The sequence below is a fragment of the Arctopsyche grandis genome, chromosome 2, assembly GCF_051622035.1.
Source record: "Arctopsyche grandis isolate Sample6627 chromosome 2, ASM5162203v2, whole genome shotgun sequence".
Classification (NCBI taxonomy): domain Eukaryota; kingdom Metazoa; phylum Arthropoda; class Insecta; order Trichoptera; family Hydropsychidae; genus Arctopsyche; species Arctopsyche grandis.
Window position 1 is genome coordinate 413733 of NC_135356.1, and position 17417 is coordinate 431149.

Here is a 17417-nt window from a genome sequence, read left to right on the forward strand (position 1 = left end):
AAGCACGCGAGATGGAAATATAAAATTCGTATACTTCCGAATGTCACAATGTGCAATGCTGTTATTCGCTCATAATTCCTTTCGATCCCATTAGCATCTTTTGACAGTTGCTTTCTGAAAGCCGGTGCGTGTGCTGGTCTCCTCGTCGTATCTTCACTTCAAGTATGTACTCTTTAATTGAAATGGATTTTTAAACGATAATACATTGCGTATTTCAATTTCATGTGCGTCTGACATTTTGGCGTTTCCCGTTGCGTCCCTTTCCGTTTCAGGTTGTACTTCAAGTAGTACTTACATAGGTCGTAAATCAAGTCGAAGCTCGAGATCAAGGCTTTCCGCTGTCATTCAGTCTTATTTTCTTCGGTATTCCGTTATCATACGAGGGAAAGCGAATCCGGATCCATTAATTTGGATTGCATGTCACAGTTGATCACAGGTATATATACTATTTAATATTCTTCAAATGTGTGAATGTGTTTGAAACGTGTTTCATCTCATCATGTCTAATGTATGAATTATTATATTGTACTCTTGGAGCTGGAGAATGACTTTTCAGACTGTATCAATTTTTAATACTAGCACCCTCCACAGAGCTACGCTTTTTTTATATTTTTCGAAAATATTTTTAATACTATATAAAATTTTTCAAAATTTGACTTTCTTTTATTCAAGATATCGACATGAACTTCAAATATGATTGATTGTATAAAATACTTTGTTGTGTTTATACAATCGAGAAATCACAAATAATTATATGTGCAGTCGAAATGATCGTATAATAATTACTTGTGTTGTTCCGTGAGGCTTCCATGGCATCTTAGGTATATATATATAAATTTTGTATTTTGCACATGCTTTCTGAAAATTCTTCATGGTTTACATGCACCTAAGTACATATATGTTTAGAAAAAGCTTTTGCGGACTTGCTTGTGCGACTTCAGATGATCGTGTTAACTGCTAATTGCTTTTCTAACAAATAACTTGTATACTCTTGACGTTGATTATTTATTATTTTGTGCTTACATCAAGCGACGTGTTGACGTCCAACATATACTTTCAAGGAATACTGAATCCATTGATTTCATTCATTCATTCATTTGTTCCGACAGACTTCTCACTGACTTGAAATTGAACAACACGCATATTGACGAAACGTCTACACATGGAATGCTTGCTTTTTATGTATTTTAACTATAATATTATTATAATCAATGTTGTGAAGTGGAAAGAAACGTTTCCGTATTTCATTTCGATTACAATTCATTGTTGGATGATTCTTCATATTACGACGTTTAACATTCAGAGTGAGATTTTTCACGACTCAACTTGACAACATTGATTGTAATAACATTATATGTATGTAATCTATTATATTATATAATGCTTCTATGTATACCTATGCTATATATATATATTGCTTTATAATTCATATTTTCATTTTATATACACATTGCATGTACACACAAAATAGCACAATTTTGTTGTTTTATAACTATTTAATTAAATAATAGCTACAGCACTGTATGTACATATATGTGTGTACACGTACAGTAGACCCCCCATAACGTGGTTAAAATATACAAAAATAATAAAAACCGCGTTCTCGGAAGTCTTCTGAATTATTATTAAAGAATTTTTACTTACAGTAGCAAATTCGAGAATGCCCACCACTATTCTATAATAATAATGACAACTTTAATCGTCTTGTCTACGAACCTAAGCCTGATAACGTGTTTAAGAAATATCCTGCCCGAACGAAAGTGGACTGGAATCATGTCAGTTGATATAATATTTATGTTTACTTTAAAATGTCTCTAGATTTTTTTATTTGAATTTTGAGCTTGACTAATCATTACAGATAATCGACTCGAGAATATCCGATATTGAACGGGGAGAGGCAACAACGATCAATGTATGTAGACCTTAAGACACCAGGCAGACAAGTTGAAAATTCACCATACCGGCTGACCATATGACTATTGACACGCTGCATTTAAAAACACTTCTTATTATGTACATACATATGTTAATATTCTATACAGAATAGATATTTTTGTACTCAAAACAATTAAGACTGATAGGAATAATTATGTATATACTAGATAGTAATATTTAAAATGTGATAATTAACATGATCAGTTTGTATATGTGATTGCCAATTTTTTGTTTTTGTGAACTGATCGAATGAGGGCTAACATGCTCGTACATATAATGTTAAAATAAATCAAATCAAATATATGGCTGTGATTTAAGAGGGTCGTTGCTTAGTTTATAGGCTTGAAATATATATTACATATATAAAAGTACAAAATATTAGATTGTATGTACATGGTAATTAAATTACATGTACAAAATGATAAAAAAAATCTCAAATATTGTTTAATATGCTACATACAAAATTAGTCTGTAGAGAGTAAGACTGCAATTTATGTACCTTTGATACAATTTTTTTTGTTTATGTTTATTATTAAATATATTTATGTTCATATACTATGTATTATATAGTTTATATATGTATCATACTCGTTACTGTGAATTCAAACTTCTTATTTATAGATAATATATTTATCAGAAGAGAGCATATGTAGATGTTTATTTATTTATCATGTTAATTCATTCTTAAAACATACGTTATGTTTTAAAAAATGAATAAAAAGTTCTATACGAAAAAGTCTTTTATTTTTAGAAATTGGTTGTTAGGATGTTTGAAAGACAAAATTTATTAGAAATGTACAAATATATACAAATTTTAGTGGATAACTCGTTGAACTCGGATGTACCTATAAGAGGATACCTTGGGTGAGCACAGGTTCGAAATGCGGCCAGCCGACAAATGAAATTATACAATGTTTAGACTTTTTATCGATTTATTACGTTTGTCGGGCGTTATCCGCATACACACACACAGAATAGCTTATTTATATATATCTAGTTTTGTACTCATCGATTTCAACGGGTGACTTCGGAAAGGAATTGATACACAAATTAAAATAAAGTTATCTGCTATACCCGATATAATTGAACAATAAAATTTGAATTCATTATTTCGACACTATTCGTTATACGAAAATCGTAAATGAATGAAAAAAATTGTGACCCAAATATAATTTGAATCCTACCTCCCGTGCTGTTATAGTACGGCGAGTGTTATATTCATAATTTAATGTTTACGAAGCTTTATAAGAATTTTATATTATTGGATGATATTACTTAGCAAATGCCATTTTTTATGAGATTTGGGCAGTTTGGAGCAATATTTGGGCAATTTTCGTGTGACAGGAGAGCCGCGCGAGCGATTTTTGTAGCGGCGGTTATGCCGGTAGCGATTCACATTTGGGATGTAATCACCGAACTGCCATATTTAAACGGAAAACAACTTTATCATAACGCAATTTTTTATTGTGATGTAAAGTTATAGTACCTACTATGATTATTTACAGACATGCTTGTGACAGCTTCAATATGTTTCGAAACCTTACTGCGCTGAAATAAATCCCGATTTATAATTGAACATGATTAGAGGCCCGTATTTTGGGCATCTATTTTTGTCAATTTTAGCATTTTAGCGTTTTAGGGCATTGAAAATGTTCAATTTTGGCATCTATTTTTATGAAGAGTTGAATCTTAAATAATAAAACATTTCGATGAATTTAATAAAATTTATATATGTACATACAGACCCACGACAGGATGTTCTTACCACTAGCGTAATTTGCGATACTTGTGACAAATTTGACAAACATGTGGGAAACACGTATTTATTTTAACACTGGTAGATAGTGAGTTTTTTGATGCCAGATATCAGGTGTTTCGACGTGACAGAGATTATTCTCTTCATAACCAAATATTTGGTGGTGGTGTAATCATAGCTGTGAAAAATAATCTACCCTCTGTCATTCAAAATAATTGGTTAACTTCCACAGAAGACCTTTGGATTACTATTACCACTAAATTTTTTAAACTAAATATCTGTACTGTTTATATTCCTCCTGGTAATTCTCACCAAACTCTATTAGTTACCCATTTAAATAAAGTATCTGATCTAATAACCAATTATCCAGAGGATTGATTTATTTTGCTCGGTGATTACAATCTTCCCACTATTGATTGGACAAAATACGACTCAAATTTGCATCTATTTCCTTCCAATTGTATTAATTTTTCTTCCCTTTCCTTTACTCAATTCTTATCTTATAATAAACTTTATCAATACAATTATTTATCAAATACTAATAATCGTATTCTTGAAGTCAACAACGGAAGTCAACAACGATTTACACCGTTCTGGACTGAGTATCCCGATGAATGGTGTGTTCGAATATGTTTAGAATTCCAAAGAGAAAAAATTCTATGGCCAAAGCGCTACAACGCTGCTATGCTGTGTATGGGCCCGGAAGACATTTCCGAATACAGCTCCGTCGTTAGTCATATTGGTGACTTTGTATCGATGACGCAAGGTGTGAAAACTGTTGCAAATAAAAGGCGCAAAATGGAAAGAGCAGCAATCTCTTTGCTCATGATAAAATGAATAAAAATCAGAAACCATCTGAATTCCTGGAATATTTAAGAAGCAAAATGAAACCAAAGCATCTACCATTTCTCAAGAAAATTTGGCAAAACAGAATCCCGCTGAAAGTTAGAAATAAACTGGCGATATTGAACGAGACGAATTTGAAAGAGTTAGCCGTATTAGCCGACCAAATATACGAGGAGAATGACAATAGCTTAACAGATCTCACAAATACTGTTTATCAACTGTCGAATCAAATGGCCGCAATGTCAATTTGTTGCACTAATATGATGGCGAAGATGAGAGTATTGAAGAAATAATTCAGTGTGTAATAACATATTGAATATAAATTCATTTTAAAATTGATTGATATAATATGTATATGTATTTATCATATTTTGCACAATAATAAACACACAAAATCTCCAAACCTTGTTTTTTGCACTGTTTTGACTAAATGTATTAAACTACGGCCTTTAGAAGTATTAATCTTAGTATAATCTTAAAAAAAGTTTATTTATGTAGATGTTTTACTTTTAATTGATATTCATGTACATTATAAAACTACACTCATGTTGTTTGATGTTTTTGTAAGTTTCATTATAAATGAGAAAGTGGCGAAGGTCAATTTTCAATTGCAAAAGCACTATTTTAATTTGACTTAATTCATAAATTGTTATTATTACTTATAGTTTTAATTGCTTTTGAAGTGAATCAGTGACGTTTTAACCATACAAAAAACAATGTAGCAAATTAAAAGTTAAACTCAAAAGGGGTGGAAAAAATTAGTGGAAGAAAAATCGAACAAGAGTATTGACGGATGCTAACCAAATTTAATACATAACTTGGTATTAAGCTTAAACTTCTAGATATGACATTTGACATACAAAAAACGCGACGCGTTATATATGGCAACATTCGAGCGAAACGGTAACTTTGAATTCTCACTAATCAGTCAAAATCCATCATAAGCGACCCAATTAAACTGTCATAGATGAATATTGAGAGTTTGTTTAGTTAAATAATACTTTAAATTGAAGTCGAAACTATTCCCAAAAACGAGATATATCTAAAAAAAAACATTATTCGAAAATTTGTTGAGATAAATCGATTGGTTGGAGGCACGGCAGACTGTTTCAAAGATTTTTAAAATTTAAGGTTCCCTTGACACGACGAAAGTTTACCACTACTTCCATGGGCGCCCGCAGGGGGGGGGGGGCTCTTGCCCCCCCCCTGGATTGATTGAAAATAGTCAAATAATGTTATTTTTATTTTAAATCACTTCGTGTTGCATAAAGAAAGTCAGGAAGACATATCAGGAAGTGGAAAACGTTGTTTCAGGGAATCTTGGCTAACCCAGTATACTCCATGGTTATCATATTCACCTAGGGTAAAAGGTGCTTTTTGCATTTTCTGTGTTTTATTTCATTTCATTACTGCTCCTTGTACAAAGTACAAAGATATTAATGAATGTGCCGTGTGTGAAAAATATTTTGCCCCCCCTTAGAAAATTTTCTGCGGGCGCCCATGACTACATCCATCGATGTAAATAATAACAACTTACATATGTAGCATACATGGTAAGTATGTAAGCACATTGTCGAGTGCTCATATACATATGTAGATGTCTGAAATTGTGTAGAATTGAAATAAAATACGCAATTTTCGAATATTCATTTCACAATTTAATCATTATTCATTATGGGTATAGGTAGTACTAATATATTAAAATGGAAGCGCGCTTCTGTAATCGATCCACGATTTGTTCATTGGTCTCTACCTGGATCGTACTCCACCGTCGATTTTGAAAAAAAAACCTCCTATAATTATAACACACGTTGATTAATATTTACATTAAAGTAGCAAACGATCACACAACATCCAGTAAAGAAGATACATTTTTACTGGATTTAAGCTCACCGACGCAAATGATTTTCTCGTCGAAAGCAATCGCATTGTGCATCATCTTTGCTACAGGAAGATTGGCCACCGATGTCCATGTTTGAGACTTGATGTCAAACCGCTCCACCGATTTAAGAGCCGATGATCCGGCATTTCCTCCAATAGCGTAAATGTAGTCCCCCATTGCGACAGCCTGAAAGTTGCAACAAATGGTATTCAGCGAAGACAACTTTATTGTGATGTGTTTGTCTTTAAATCTGAATAAAATGTAAATCGATCAGTTGTAGGCTTTGTGAATATAACAATGAATTCCTACTGAAAAACTATGTCTTTTTTTGCGTATCATAAATCTCCATGGTTTTAATTTTATCATCAATATTGTTCACACCTCCAATGACATAAATGTTTTTTCCTAAATCTGTTATTGCGGATTCAAAACGTGTTGTCAACTTATCAGCCACATTAGTCCACGTATTCGTAACTAAATCATACCTGAAATGAAATGACTGTATCATTATTTGCATATTATGTGAAACAAATGTTGTAAAATTAATATTTGTGTAGTATTCATTTTAATTTTATTACTTATTTATATCCTCATTAAATATACATATTATGTATATTTATGCAAATGTTTTGTATATATAGGGAAATTATTGTTACTATTCTTTCGAAAAGAATTATTATGCCGAGAAGTGGAATTATTACTGGAAGAAGAAGTTCAAAATTTTTCTGATTGTTCGTATTTTAGCGATTTTTCTTCTTCTAACGCGATTTCGGATGCCTCCTCATACGTTTTAGGACAACGGACTTTCAAAAGTAATCTATATTGGGGTATTTATTACTCCTGACATAAATGCTTGTAAAGATAATTCTTTTATCATAGCGATTTTACCAGGAAGTTCGGCTTCAATTACCGCCTCTTCTCTACATGAACGTAGAGGATTAGAATCGTGTTCTTCGATACGTTGAGTAAATGTCATAATTGATTCATTTGGCTTTTGATTGCATAATTGTAGTTCAGTTAATAGTTTTAGTTTCAGTGAAATTTTCTTTAATAAAAACTTTATAAGTAGGCCAATCGTTGAGTAAGCGCCTACTAGTGATCAAGTCAGCTTTGCCTGTTACTTTTGATTTTATATATCCGAATATAATAGGTTTTTGAGTTTTATTTGCAAGGTTGTACGCGTAATCGCAATTTCTAATAAATGAGCTAAGTTCATTTTAATTTCTGTCAAAAGATGTTACAAATTTGAATAATAACGAAAATAAAATGTACAAAAATACAAAAAGAAAAGAAAATTAAAATTGAATGAATAAGACAGGGGAAAAGTTTGGGCAATAGATTTCAATGGCTTACTTAAGTAATAATTTCTTCATTTGGCTTTGTGAAAAATCTTCGTTTTCTCTTTGTGTACTGCTTGCTGCTGGATTTTGCTCGGATCCAAGATGAAGTAGTGTTTGTACGTGTTGGCTCTGCGACACGGACTTGTGATGTATCCTCAGGCTCTGCTATTGATGAGTCTCGTTCCGTAGCAAGTTTGAAGTCTCCGCTTAGAGATTCTGGTAGTTGGATTTTTTGCTGGGTTTGAAGGATGAAAATCCACCATCAATCTAACGGTTGTTCCTTCGTTTAGTAGTGATGTCCAGTTATTCAGCTTTATCCGCACTGCTGCCACCAATTTTATGTTACGGGGACGAGTAGGAGATGGTATATAAGAATATTATAGTCACAGATTTTGTCAAATGATTTTATTCTTTTAAATAGCAGTAAGTATAAACGACATTAATGTACAAGTTACTAGTCTCGAAGTGCCACCACAAGTGGTTAAATGAAGGGTCGACAGAGGTATTTATTCAATTTGCGGGATACATATTCAATTTAACGAATCACAGAGCATGGATACATATGTCTAAATCTGAAAATGACTAGAGTTTAATTTTGAAACAAAGTATTTTAATAACAATCTGGGGGAAGAAGTAATAAAACTTAATAGTAATAAACGTATGTGTGAATTACAGGGGTTAAGTAATAAGTATGCTAGGGGAGAAGTCGAAGCAAACGTTAAAAGTGGAGTTAAAACAATATCAAATAATTTTAGATCTGAAAAGAAACATACGTTTGCAATAAACACTCCATTTGTTTGTTAACTATTTCCCAGGCCAAACTTGGGAAATAGTTAACAAACTTGCAAATGAATATATTTTGATAATAACCTACTCACACTTAATGCAAAAAAAACAACATATATATTATTCTCATTACAAAAAATACTAATAGAAAAAGTTAATATTATAATCCATGATGAAAAATGTGACTATGTAAACTGTAAACTACATGATCCTGTTTGTACTGTAATCAACTCTTCTTCTGAAATTAAATATCTCGGTGTTAACATTGATCAAAACATGAAATGGACAAGCCATATTACAGAGCTAGTAAAGAGAATAAGGAAATGTATATATATATTTGTTAGGTTAAGAAATACTTTAAATGTGAAAATAATAAAAAATGTGTATTATGCCCTTGTCCACTCTCTGCTTATCTATGGAATTAGAGGTTGGGGAGGATCCTATAAAAGCAATCTAAATTCAGTAAAAGTTTCGCAAAAAATTATTATAGAAGTAATACTTAAAAAAAACTCTACTTTCTCGACAAAATCGCTTTTTAAACTATTTCCAGTACCAAATATCGATGACATATTTAAGCAAGCTTCCATTATAAAAATGTGTAAAGAAAAAAATAACAAAGAATATCAAGAATTTTATAAACTAATGAGAAATGGAAACCAATTTATCACACCAAATTTTAAAACAACACAAATGCAAAACCATTATATTTTCCAAGCCATAAATAACTATAATAATCCCCCTTCTGAATTGCGCTGTATTGTTAACCAAACAGAACAAGTAAAAAAAATTAAACACTTTTTCAAAAAAAACTTACACTGAAAAATTTTAATGTAATTATTATATAAAAAATATTATAATAGATTTTAAGAATTTATAATAGAATCGTAGCTCCCTTATCAGGCACAAGAGCTACTCTTATCTAATAAGGAATACATGTCCAACTTTGAAATAAACATTATATCCTGTAAATATATGTATATGAATAAAAATAAAAAATAAAGAACGATGTGAGGTTGACAATTATCACTACTTTAAGATATAGAAAACCATTGAGAATTGTAAAGACGTGTGTTTCAAATAGACACATTGTTGCAATAATTTGCGTGGGGTTAAGACAATAATAACTTGAAATCTGGATAGAAACATACGTTGGCAATAAAGACCTTTGTGGGGTTGACAATTATCAATTAAGTTGACAATGGATCCGTCTTTTCTTTACATATGACCATTGATTTTGAGACACGCATAGATGTCTTGGAAGTTCCAACCTGTATAAGAGCCGTCTATTGTGTTAAAATTTTATAACTTGGTTGAAAATATTACTAAATGTATACTTTACCAAATTCAATAGATGGCAGCAGTCAAAAAAATTCAATATAGGCTAAAATAATTTATAAAATATTACAACTTATATTTATAGTCGAAAACGCGATAGCAAAATCCGCAAAAAAGCAACCGCGTACAGGGCATGTTCGCTAAATTTGGTGACGCGGGCAAAGTTCAGTTAATAGACGTAGCAAAATTTCATCCAATAAATATAACGCAAGCCAAACAATAGATTTGTGTATTTAATTTTTTACCAATTACCTTTACTCTCAAAATTATTTAAATAAACTGCAATGAGAAGAAATGTCATGAGAAATGCACGCATGCAGCCACAATGTAAAAATTTTAACAGTATTTATATAACAATTTTTTATATATTTATTCCAGTATGCAATTTTTTTTATGTTTCTCGAGGTTAGATTTTTGAATAAATGATTTTAGACAAATTTCCCACTTGTATGGCTTTTCCCATACAAGTGGGAAATGTGACAAATGTGACACAAATGTACTTCTGTGAATAAATGATTTTAAACAAATGTCACATTTGTGTGGTTTTATCCCAGAATGCATTTTTCTATGTTCCTCGAGGTGAGATTTTTTGGAAAATGATTTTAAACAAATTTCACACTTGTATGGCTTTTCCGCCGTGTGAGATCTCAAATATCTGACAAGTGTATATTTATGAATAAATGATTTAAAACAAATATTACATTTGAACAGCTTCTCTCCAGTGTGTGATCTTTTGTGTAACACGAGTTCGGATTTATTGGGAAATGGCTTTAAACTAATTTCAGTATTTTTTCGGTGAATTGTTGGTAGTGAAGGCTCATCGTTCCAACAAAAATTCTTCAGTCTTGATCTTCAAGCCATCGTCTAGCTTCAGTTGAGACGTTTCGTGGCTTCGAAGACAAGCTTTTCGAAAGGCGATCAACGATTCCAGATCGGTTTTACACGGCAGACACACCGCGTCTGGCAACCCATCGCCTCTTCTAACCTGCAAGATGAAATGAAAAAAAAGTAGGATTGAGCGGTGAGAAGAGTTTGGTCCACAATAGTTGTAACCTGTAACCTGTAACCAGCACCGACCTGAATTTGACAGTAGGTCCGAATGTTTTGCTCCAGACGCTCTGGATGAAGATCGCTCTGGAAGATGGAAACGGCAGACTCGGCCGGAGCTGGTCCAAGACAAAGCCTGCACTCCATCGTCCCTGCACTCACCGTCTCCATCGTGACAGCAATCAGACGACTCGACTTCGCCTCGCTATTTTTTTTTGGTCTAAATTTGGCACTAGTTATACCAGAGAAATATTAGGCCACAAATTATTTGGTTGTTTTATAATTCCAAAAGTGGTCTGTAAAACGGTTCGGTGATTGCTAGTCATATGTGAACCAGTCACAGGACAACCGGTCACGAAAAAACTGGTCACACCCTAAAATCGTTTACCAGTTTACGTGTGACCAGTTTTCTCGTGACCAGTTTTAGTGTGACCAGTTTTAGTGTGACGGGTGATCACGTGTGACCGATCTAGAGCGACCGGTTGTCCTGTGACTGGTTCACATATGACTAGTAGTCCGTTTACCCTGTAAAACAATGAAAAATTTATCAGTAATTAATTATAAACTTGATCAGTAACTTATTCTAAATAATCAGTAGAATATAATAAACGATCAGTAATGTATTCATTTTTGTTCAGTAAATAACTGTTGTTCAGTAAAATTTAATAATAAAATATCAAGTATCAAGTATACATATTACCAACTTTTAAAACCAGTAGCGTACAAAATATCGAAATAAAAATTAAATTAAATATCAAAATTAAGCTAAAGAGCGAGATTGAGCTGAAATGAGATCATCGTTGATGTGTTGAATTACGACGATACGCATTTACAACTAGAGAAATATTATAATTTTTCTGCTTACGAGCGAAGAAAAATCTTGTTATTGTTTCTTAAAATGGATCCCAATCATCAATTTCTTCCAGTATCTCTGCAGTAGTAAAATTGTATAATATGAATAAGAGAAATTGCGTTTACATATCTCATATTCCAGGGAAAAAAAATCAAAGTCGACGGAGTCGTATATGACCCTTTGGGCTAGTGACACATATTTTTTTCCAGAGAATGCAAATAAGCAATAAGTCCTACTGTATTAGAAACATAAAGATAAATAAAAAATATGTAAAAATAAAAAACTTACGTATGTTTTCTATTCGACATATCTGCAACTTAATATTAATTAGCAAATGCCATTTTTTACGAGATTTGGGCAGTTTTGAGCAATATTTGGGCAATTTTCCTTTGTGACGAATTTTCGTGTGACAGGACACCGCGCGAGCGATTTTTGTAGCGACGGTTAGGCTGGTAGCGATTCACATTTGGGATGTAATCACCGAATCGCCATATTTAAACAGAAAACAATGTTATCATAACGAAATGTTTTATTGTGATGCAAAGTTATAGTACCTACTATGATTATTTACAGACATAAGTATGCTTGTGACAGCTTCAATATGTTTCGAAACCTTACTGCGTTGAAATAAATCACGATTTATAATTTGATTGATGATTTAGAAATTTCAGGCATTGGTTAATATTTTAAACATATCTTACAAAAGTTCATGTTTTACAGTATAAGTAAAAGATTATAAATAAACAACAAAATCAGATCATTCAATCAATCAATCAGATCAAAATCAACCCGAGACATTTCTATTTATGGGACACATTCTATATATTCTATATATAGTATTGAAATTACCAGACATCGGATCAATAGCTGGCATTTTGATTTCCTGCCAGTGCGAATATTACTTTCTATAATGTTTACATCGTATGTCAATTTTATTAATTCGACAAGTATTATTTCATTATTTATAAGTAATATGCAAAACACAAATGAGTTTCTATAGACTGGGACACTGGTCAACACACATTTTTGTTCTAAAATTGAAATGCTCGACGTTTTTTGACCAAGTTCACTTGTTTCACCAAGTTTGTCTCGATGATTCTTTTCAATTTAGTTTTCTAACTCTAAATCCATTAATTATTAGCTCATTAACATAAACTAAACTACAGTTAATAAATCTAAAATCGAATTTTTCGTGTTTTGGTGTTATCAAAATTTATTTTATTCACTAATTCATATTATATTGTTAATATGCTTAAATTTGATGATCGGTATTTATAATATAAACCGCTTTTCTAAACGTGTGGGGGGGGGGGGGGGGGGTTTAACTAGCGGGAAGTTGGGAAAAAAAAGGTTTTTTTCCCTACGATGCAGCGGTCGGCGTTTTTTTCAATTCCCCGCTAGTTAAGCCCCCCGCACCCCTCAATTAGTGACGACAAGATCTCCGCAATCGACCTTTCGTACTTAGAAGGTAACAACCTACTGAGAGAAAGTGTGCATGCGCCATGTATTTTGCATGCGCCAAAAGGGAGACCAGTACATACTCACTTAATTTGCACGAGCAGGATACAACAGGAACAAGAGGAAAAGCCTAAAAAAAAGTTGAAATTTCCTACTTTTCCACGAAAATCGCGGATATTGTATATCTGGCACTCGAACTCTCGTTAGTATGATATTTCGTATGGGTGCCAGATATTCCGTGATCGGGATTTTAGTGAAGTGTGCGGAATAATCACCGAACCATGACGACTTGAGCTGTGTTCTTTAGACCAAATTTCACTAGAGGATGAATTGTATCGAGCGTCAATTCCCAATGCAGTGCAGACTCTGCTTGTCTTCTGGTCCAGCCGAGGCTTTCGTCTCCATCCATGGAAATCCTCGGTCACATTTGCTGGTCCTGCTGTCAGCTGCAGGTCGTTTACCCTCACATTTACCTCGTGAATCTGATCAATATGTTAAAGATAAAGCCAGCCAAACAAATGTATGTTAACGATCTCGTGAATTTCACAATAAACGGAATCCATAATATTCGAAAAGAATCCAAATTGAATATATGTATGTATTAAATCGATAAATTGTTGAAATTTGTAATCACTTTTTAATTCCGTTTAATAAACAGCTGGTTTAATAAGCGTAGGTATAATAAGTCTAACTCAATCACAATCAATTACACAATCTCGAGATTTAAATATTGACGAAAGATCGCTTAGCACTCTTGTTTCCGAGTTTACTTATTTCCGATTACGTTTACATACTGAAGTGAAATAAATTTTTAAAGCAGTTTGCAATGGAATAATTTACTGTACATATTTCGTTGTGGATTATATTTATATTTAATATTAGTGTTTCTAGAAAAGTTTTAATTGTGGCTTCAGTCCTTATTTTAACCAGGATTTTTCGGTTTATTTGAACAGTTAGGTTAAATTACCCGGTTTGCCATCTGAATTAATTTTAATATAAACCTTTCGTATTTGCAGGTCAAGAAAGACGAAAAGTTGCCAGATACGATATGTCGTCCTTGTAACAACAATCTGGAATTGCTCATTAGTTTTCGAAAAGTTTGTCTTCGAAATGATGAAATTTCGAAACTGAAGCTAAACAGGCATCTAAATATCAAGACAGAAGAAGATTTAATATTGGAAAATGAGTCTGATGTTAGTTAATTCGCCACCAAACGTTAACAACACCCATGTCAATGATCAGATGAAGGACAATTTATATAAATGTGATATTTGTTCAGAATCGTTTACTTACAAATCACAACTGACGATACACAAAAAAACTCATGGGGAAAAACCATACCAATGTGACATTTGTTTAAAATCATTCACTCGAAAATGTAGATGTGTAAAACACAAACTAATTCACATGGGAGTAGAATCAAATAAATGTGAAATTTGTTTAGAATCGTGTACTAATAAAGCCAGCCTTATAAAACATAAAAAAACTCATGCTGTGGAAAAACAATACGCTTGTGACTATTGTTCAAAATCATTCTTTAGAAAATATTCCCTTGGAATGCACATAGCAACTCATAATGCAATAAAACCATACAAATGTGACATTTGTTCAAAATTGTTTTCTCACATAGCCTGCCTTACGAGACATAAAATAATTCATACTGCGGAAAAACCATACAAATGTAACATTTGTTCAAAATCGTTTGCTCAAAATGCCTACCTTACGTCACATAAAAAAACTCATACTGAGGAAAAACCATATAAATGTGACATTTGTTTGAAATCATACTCTCAAAAAAAGTATCTCCCTGAACACATTAAAACTCATACCGGGATAAATCCATATAAATGTGACATTTGCTTAAAATCATTTCCTCAAAAAAAGAGGCTCACGACACACACAAGAACTCATACTGGGGAAAAACCATATAATTGTGATATTTGTTTAAAATCATTTGCTCTCAAATTCACCCTCAAGAAACACCAAAGAACGCATACTGGGGAAAAACCGGGCAGGCGTAAACTCGGTGACACAAACTCGAAGACGCCAAAATCCACAACGGCAATTTATAAACGGCACACTCAGTGATGGCATATGAAATCCATACGTCAAAGTGAAAGTTGGCACCGAAAATGATTTCGGTGGAAATGTGGGTTTTTAAGAACATTATATGTACATTAGTTAATTAGAAGAAAATTTATATATCAGATAAATATATGTACATGAATCTTTTAATTTTAAAATATACATAGTTGTAATTATATGTACCACGAAGATTATCTTTAATATTTAACCGATTTTATCATTAAGCTTATGTATGCGATAGCTGCGACCAGCTTCTTCATAATGTCTTCGTCAATGGAAATATGTTGATGTCTCACACTTTCTTAATTTAATTCACACGTTTGTGTATCAGATTTCAGAGCTAGTAATTAAGAAATGCCATTAAATGATTTGTTCAAAAGTTAAACACTTTCCATTAAATTTACTTCCTTTCTGAAATACTTACAATACATTAAATTCCACTTCAAGCAAATTATCTGATCTGATATCGATCAACTCTTCTTGGGCTGTCCATGTAATATGATCATATTTTAAGGACTTGGCAAATGGTGTTCTTATCCAAATGTTCCTTTCATCCTCATTCAAGTTTGGGAAATATTTCCTTAAATATATATATATACATTTTCTCCACGAGAAATCATACGGCTCCCCAGGGGGTCGTGACCCCCAATTTGGGAAGCACTGGTATAAAGAACTGCAACGTGTAATCTGTAAAAAAAAATGTGAACGAAACATATAACAACATATAGACAAAATTAAAAAAAAAACCTTTTATGCACAGTAATAAATAAGTAAAGATTTATTATGTTTTCAACACATTATACATAAACATATTCTTGAATATATATTATTTGGTTTGATTGCTTGAAATGCTTTTTATTATTACGAAATTATGTTCACAATACATATTATATCTATTTTAATAGCTACTGATCTACTGATCATTTTCTATTTTACAATTTTGTTTTATTTTATTTGGTTAGTAATCATAGTATTATATTATTCTAATTTTAATGCACAGCCTAATAGGAAAAAGAGCTCAAAAACCTATTTACAATTGAATATATATATATTATAATATGGCAACGTCCGAAGCTGAGAAACGAAAACGACCTTCTTTTTTACATATAATTACTAGTCACCGGAGCCTGAGGGGGCCGTGTATTGTTCAAAGGTTGTAAATGCATTGTTAAGGGTATGCCGAACAATGGATAGCACTGTGACTATCCTACCTCTAATAATTACTATTGTTACAAGTGAACATAAATAAAGGATCCTCTTAGTGTAAGTACACAATCAGTGTTTTCATAGACCTCCCCGCTGTACATTTACATTTATAGGTGAATTAAGATTTGTGATTTGTCAAAGTGATTGTCAAAACGCAAAAGCGATTGCCAAAATGCCCGCGAACTCTTGGCGAAGACCACAAACAACGGCCACGGCCACGAGGGGCTTTGGCTCGAACATATGTCTAGTCGATAATAATAAAAATTTCGTAAATAAAAAGTATTTGAGAATATTTTTGTTTGTGTGACCAATTTTAAATTTTTGGGTGTGACAAGTTTTCTCGTGACCAGTTTTTTCACATTTCAGGTTTACATTTGACTAGTAATCACCGAACCGAACTTACACGATGTATGCCAAAGCGGTCGTTCACGGCATTTTACACTTTTGCGTTTTAAAATAAAGGGATCACTCAGGCCGGTCGTAAAATCTTTCGTTACGCTTGGTTAGATGTTGGTGATGAATTTTAAGAAAGTCACACGAAATTAAATCAGTTCCTTTTGGAGTTTTGACGGAACAACATCGAACGCTTTACTAGGTGCAGATATGTCGAATAGAAAACATACGTAAGTTTTTTATTTATCTTTGTTTCTAATACAGTAGGACTTATTGCTTATTTGCATTCTCTGGAAAAAAATATGTGTCATTATCCCAAAGGGTCATATACGACTCCGTCGACTTTGATTTTTTTTCCCTGGAATATGATATATGTAAACGCAATTTCTCTTATTCATATTATACAATTTTACTACTGCAGAGATACTGGAAGAAATTGATGATTGGGATCCCTTTTAAGAAACAATAACAAGATTTTTTTTCGCTCGTAAGCAG

General features: G+C 32.5%; 2 protein-coding genes and 1 long non-coding RNA gene across 5 annotated transcripts; 1 reads left to right on the forward strand and 2 right to left on the reverse strand.

Moving 5' to 3' along the window:
* Window positions 1-6176: 6176 nt before the first annotated feature.
* On the reverse strand, window positions 6177-9245 carry LOC143922919 (kelch repeat and BTB domain-containing protein 8-like). Its single transcript, XM_077446338.1, has 3 exons — window positions 7773-9245; window positions 6431-6904; window positions 6177-6330 (listed from the first exon to the last, which is right to left on the reverse strand). The coding sequence occupies exons 2-3, from the start codon at window positions 6594-6596 to the stop codon at window positions 6287-6289; spliced, it is 210 nt and encodes a 69-aa protein (XP_077302464.1). The 5' UTR covers window positions 6597-6904; window positions 7773-9245; the 3' UTR covers window positions 6177-6286.
* LOC143922911 (uncharacterized) lies at window positions 7217-11143 on the reverse strand. 3 transcript variants are annotated; one of them, XM_077446323.1, is made up of 3 exons: window positions 10958-11143; window positions 9639-10865; window positions 7217-8516 (listed from the first exon to the last, which is right to left on the reverse strand). In XM_077446323.1, exons 1-2 carry the CDS (start codon window positions 11096-11098, stop codon window positions 10698-10700), a joined length of 309 nt encoding a protein of 102 aa, XP_077302449.1. In that variant the 5' UTR covers window positions 11099-11143; the 3' UTR covers window positions 7217-8516; window positions 9639-10697. The 3 variants fall into 3 exon arrangements, with proteins under 3 accessions (XP_077302449.1, XP_077302450.1, XP_077302448.1); XM_077446324.1 differs by having other exon boundaries at window positions 8154-8331; window positions 9709-10865; XM_077446322.1 differs by having other exon boundaries at window positions 8154-8331; window positions 9694-10865.
* Window positions 11144-13543: 2400 nt separating this feature from the next.
* On the forward strand, window positions 13544-15705 carry LOC143922643 (uncharacterized). Its single transcript, XR_013261608.1, has 2 exons — window positions 13544-13690; window positions 14255-15705. It is a non-coding gene; the product is annotated as an uncharacterized LOC143922643 (long non-coding RNA).
* The last annotated feature ends 1712 nt before the right edge of the window (window positions 15706-17417 follow it).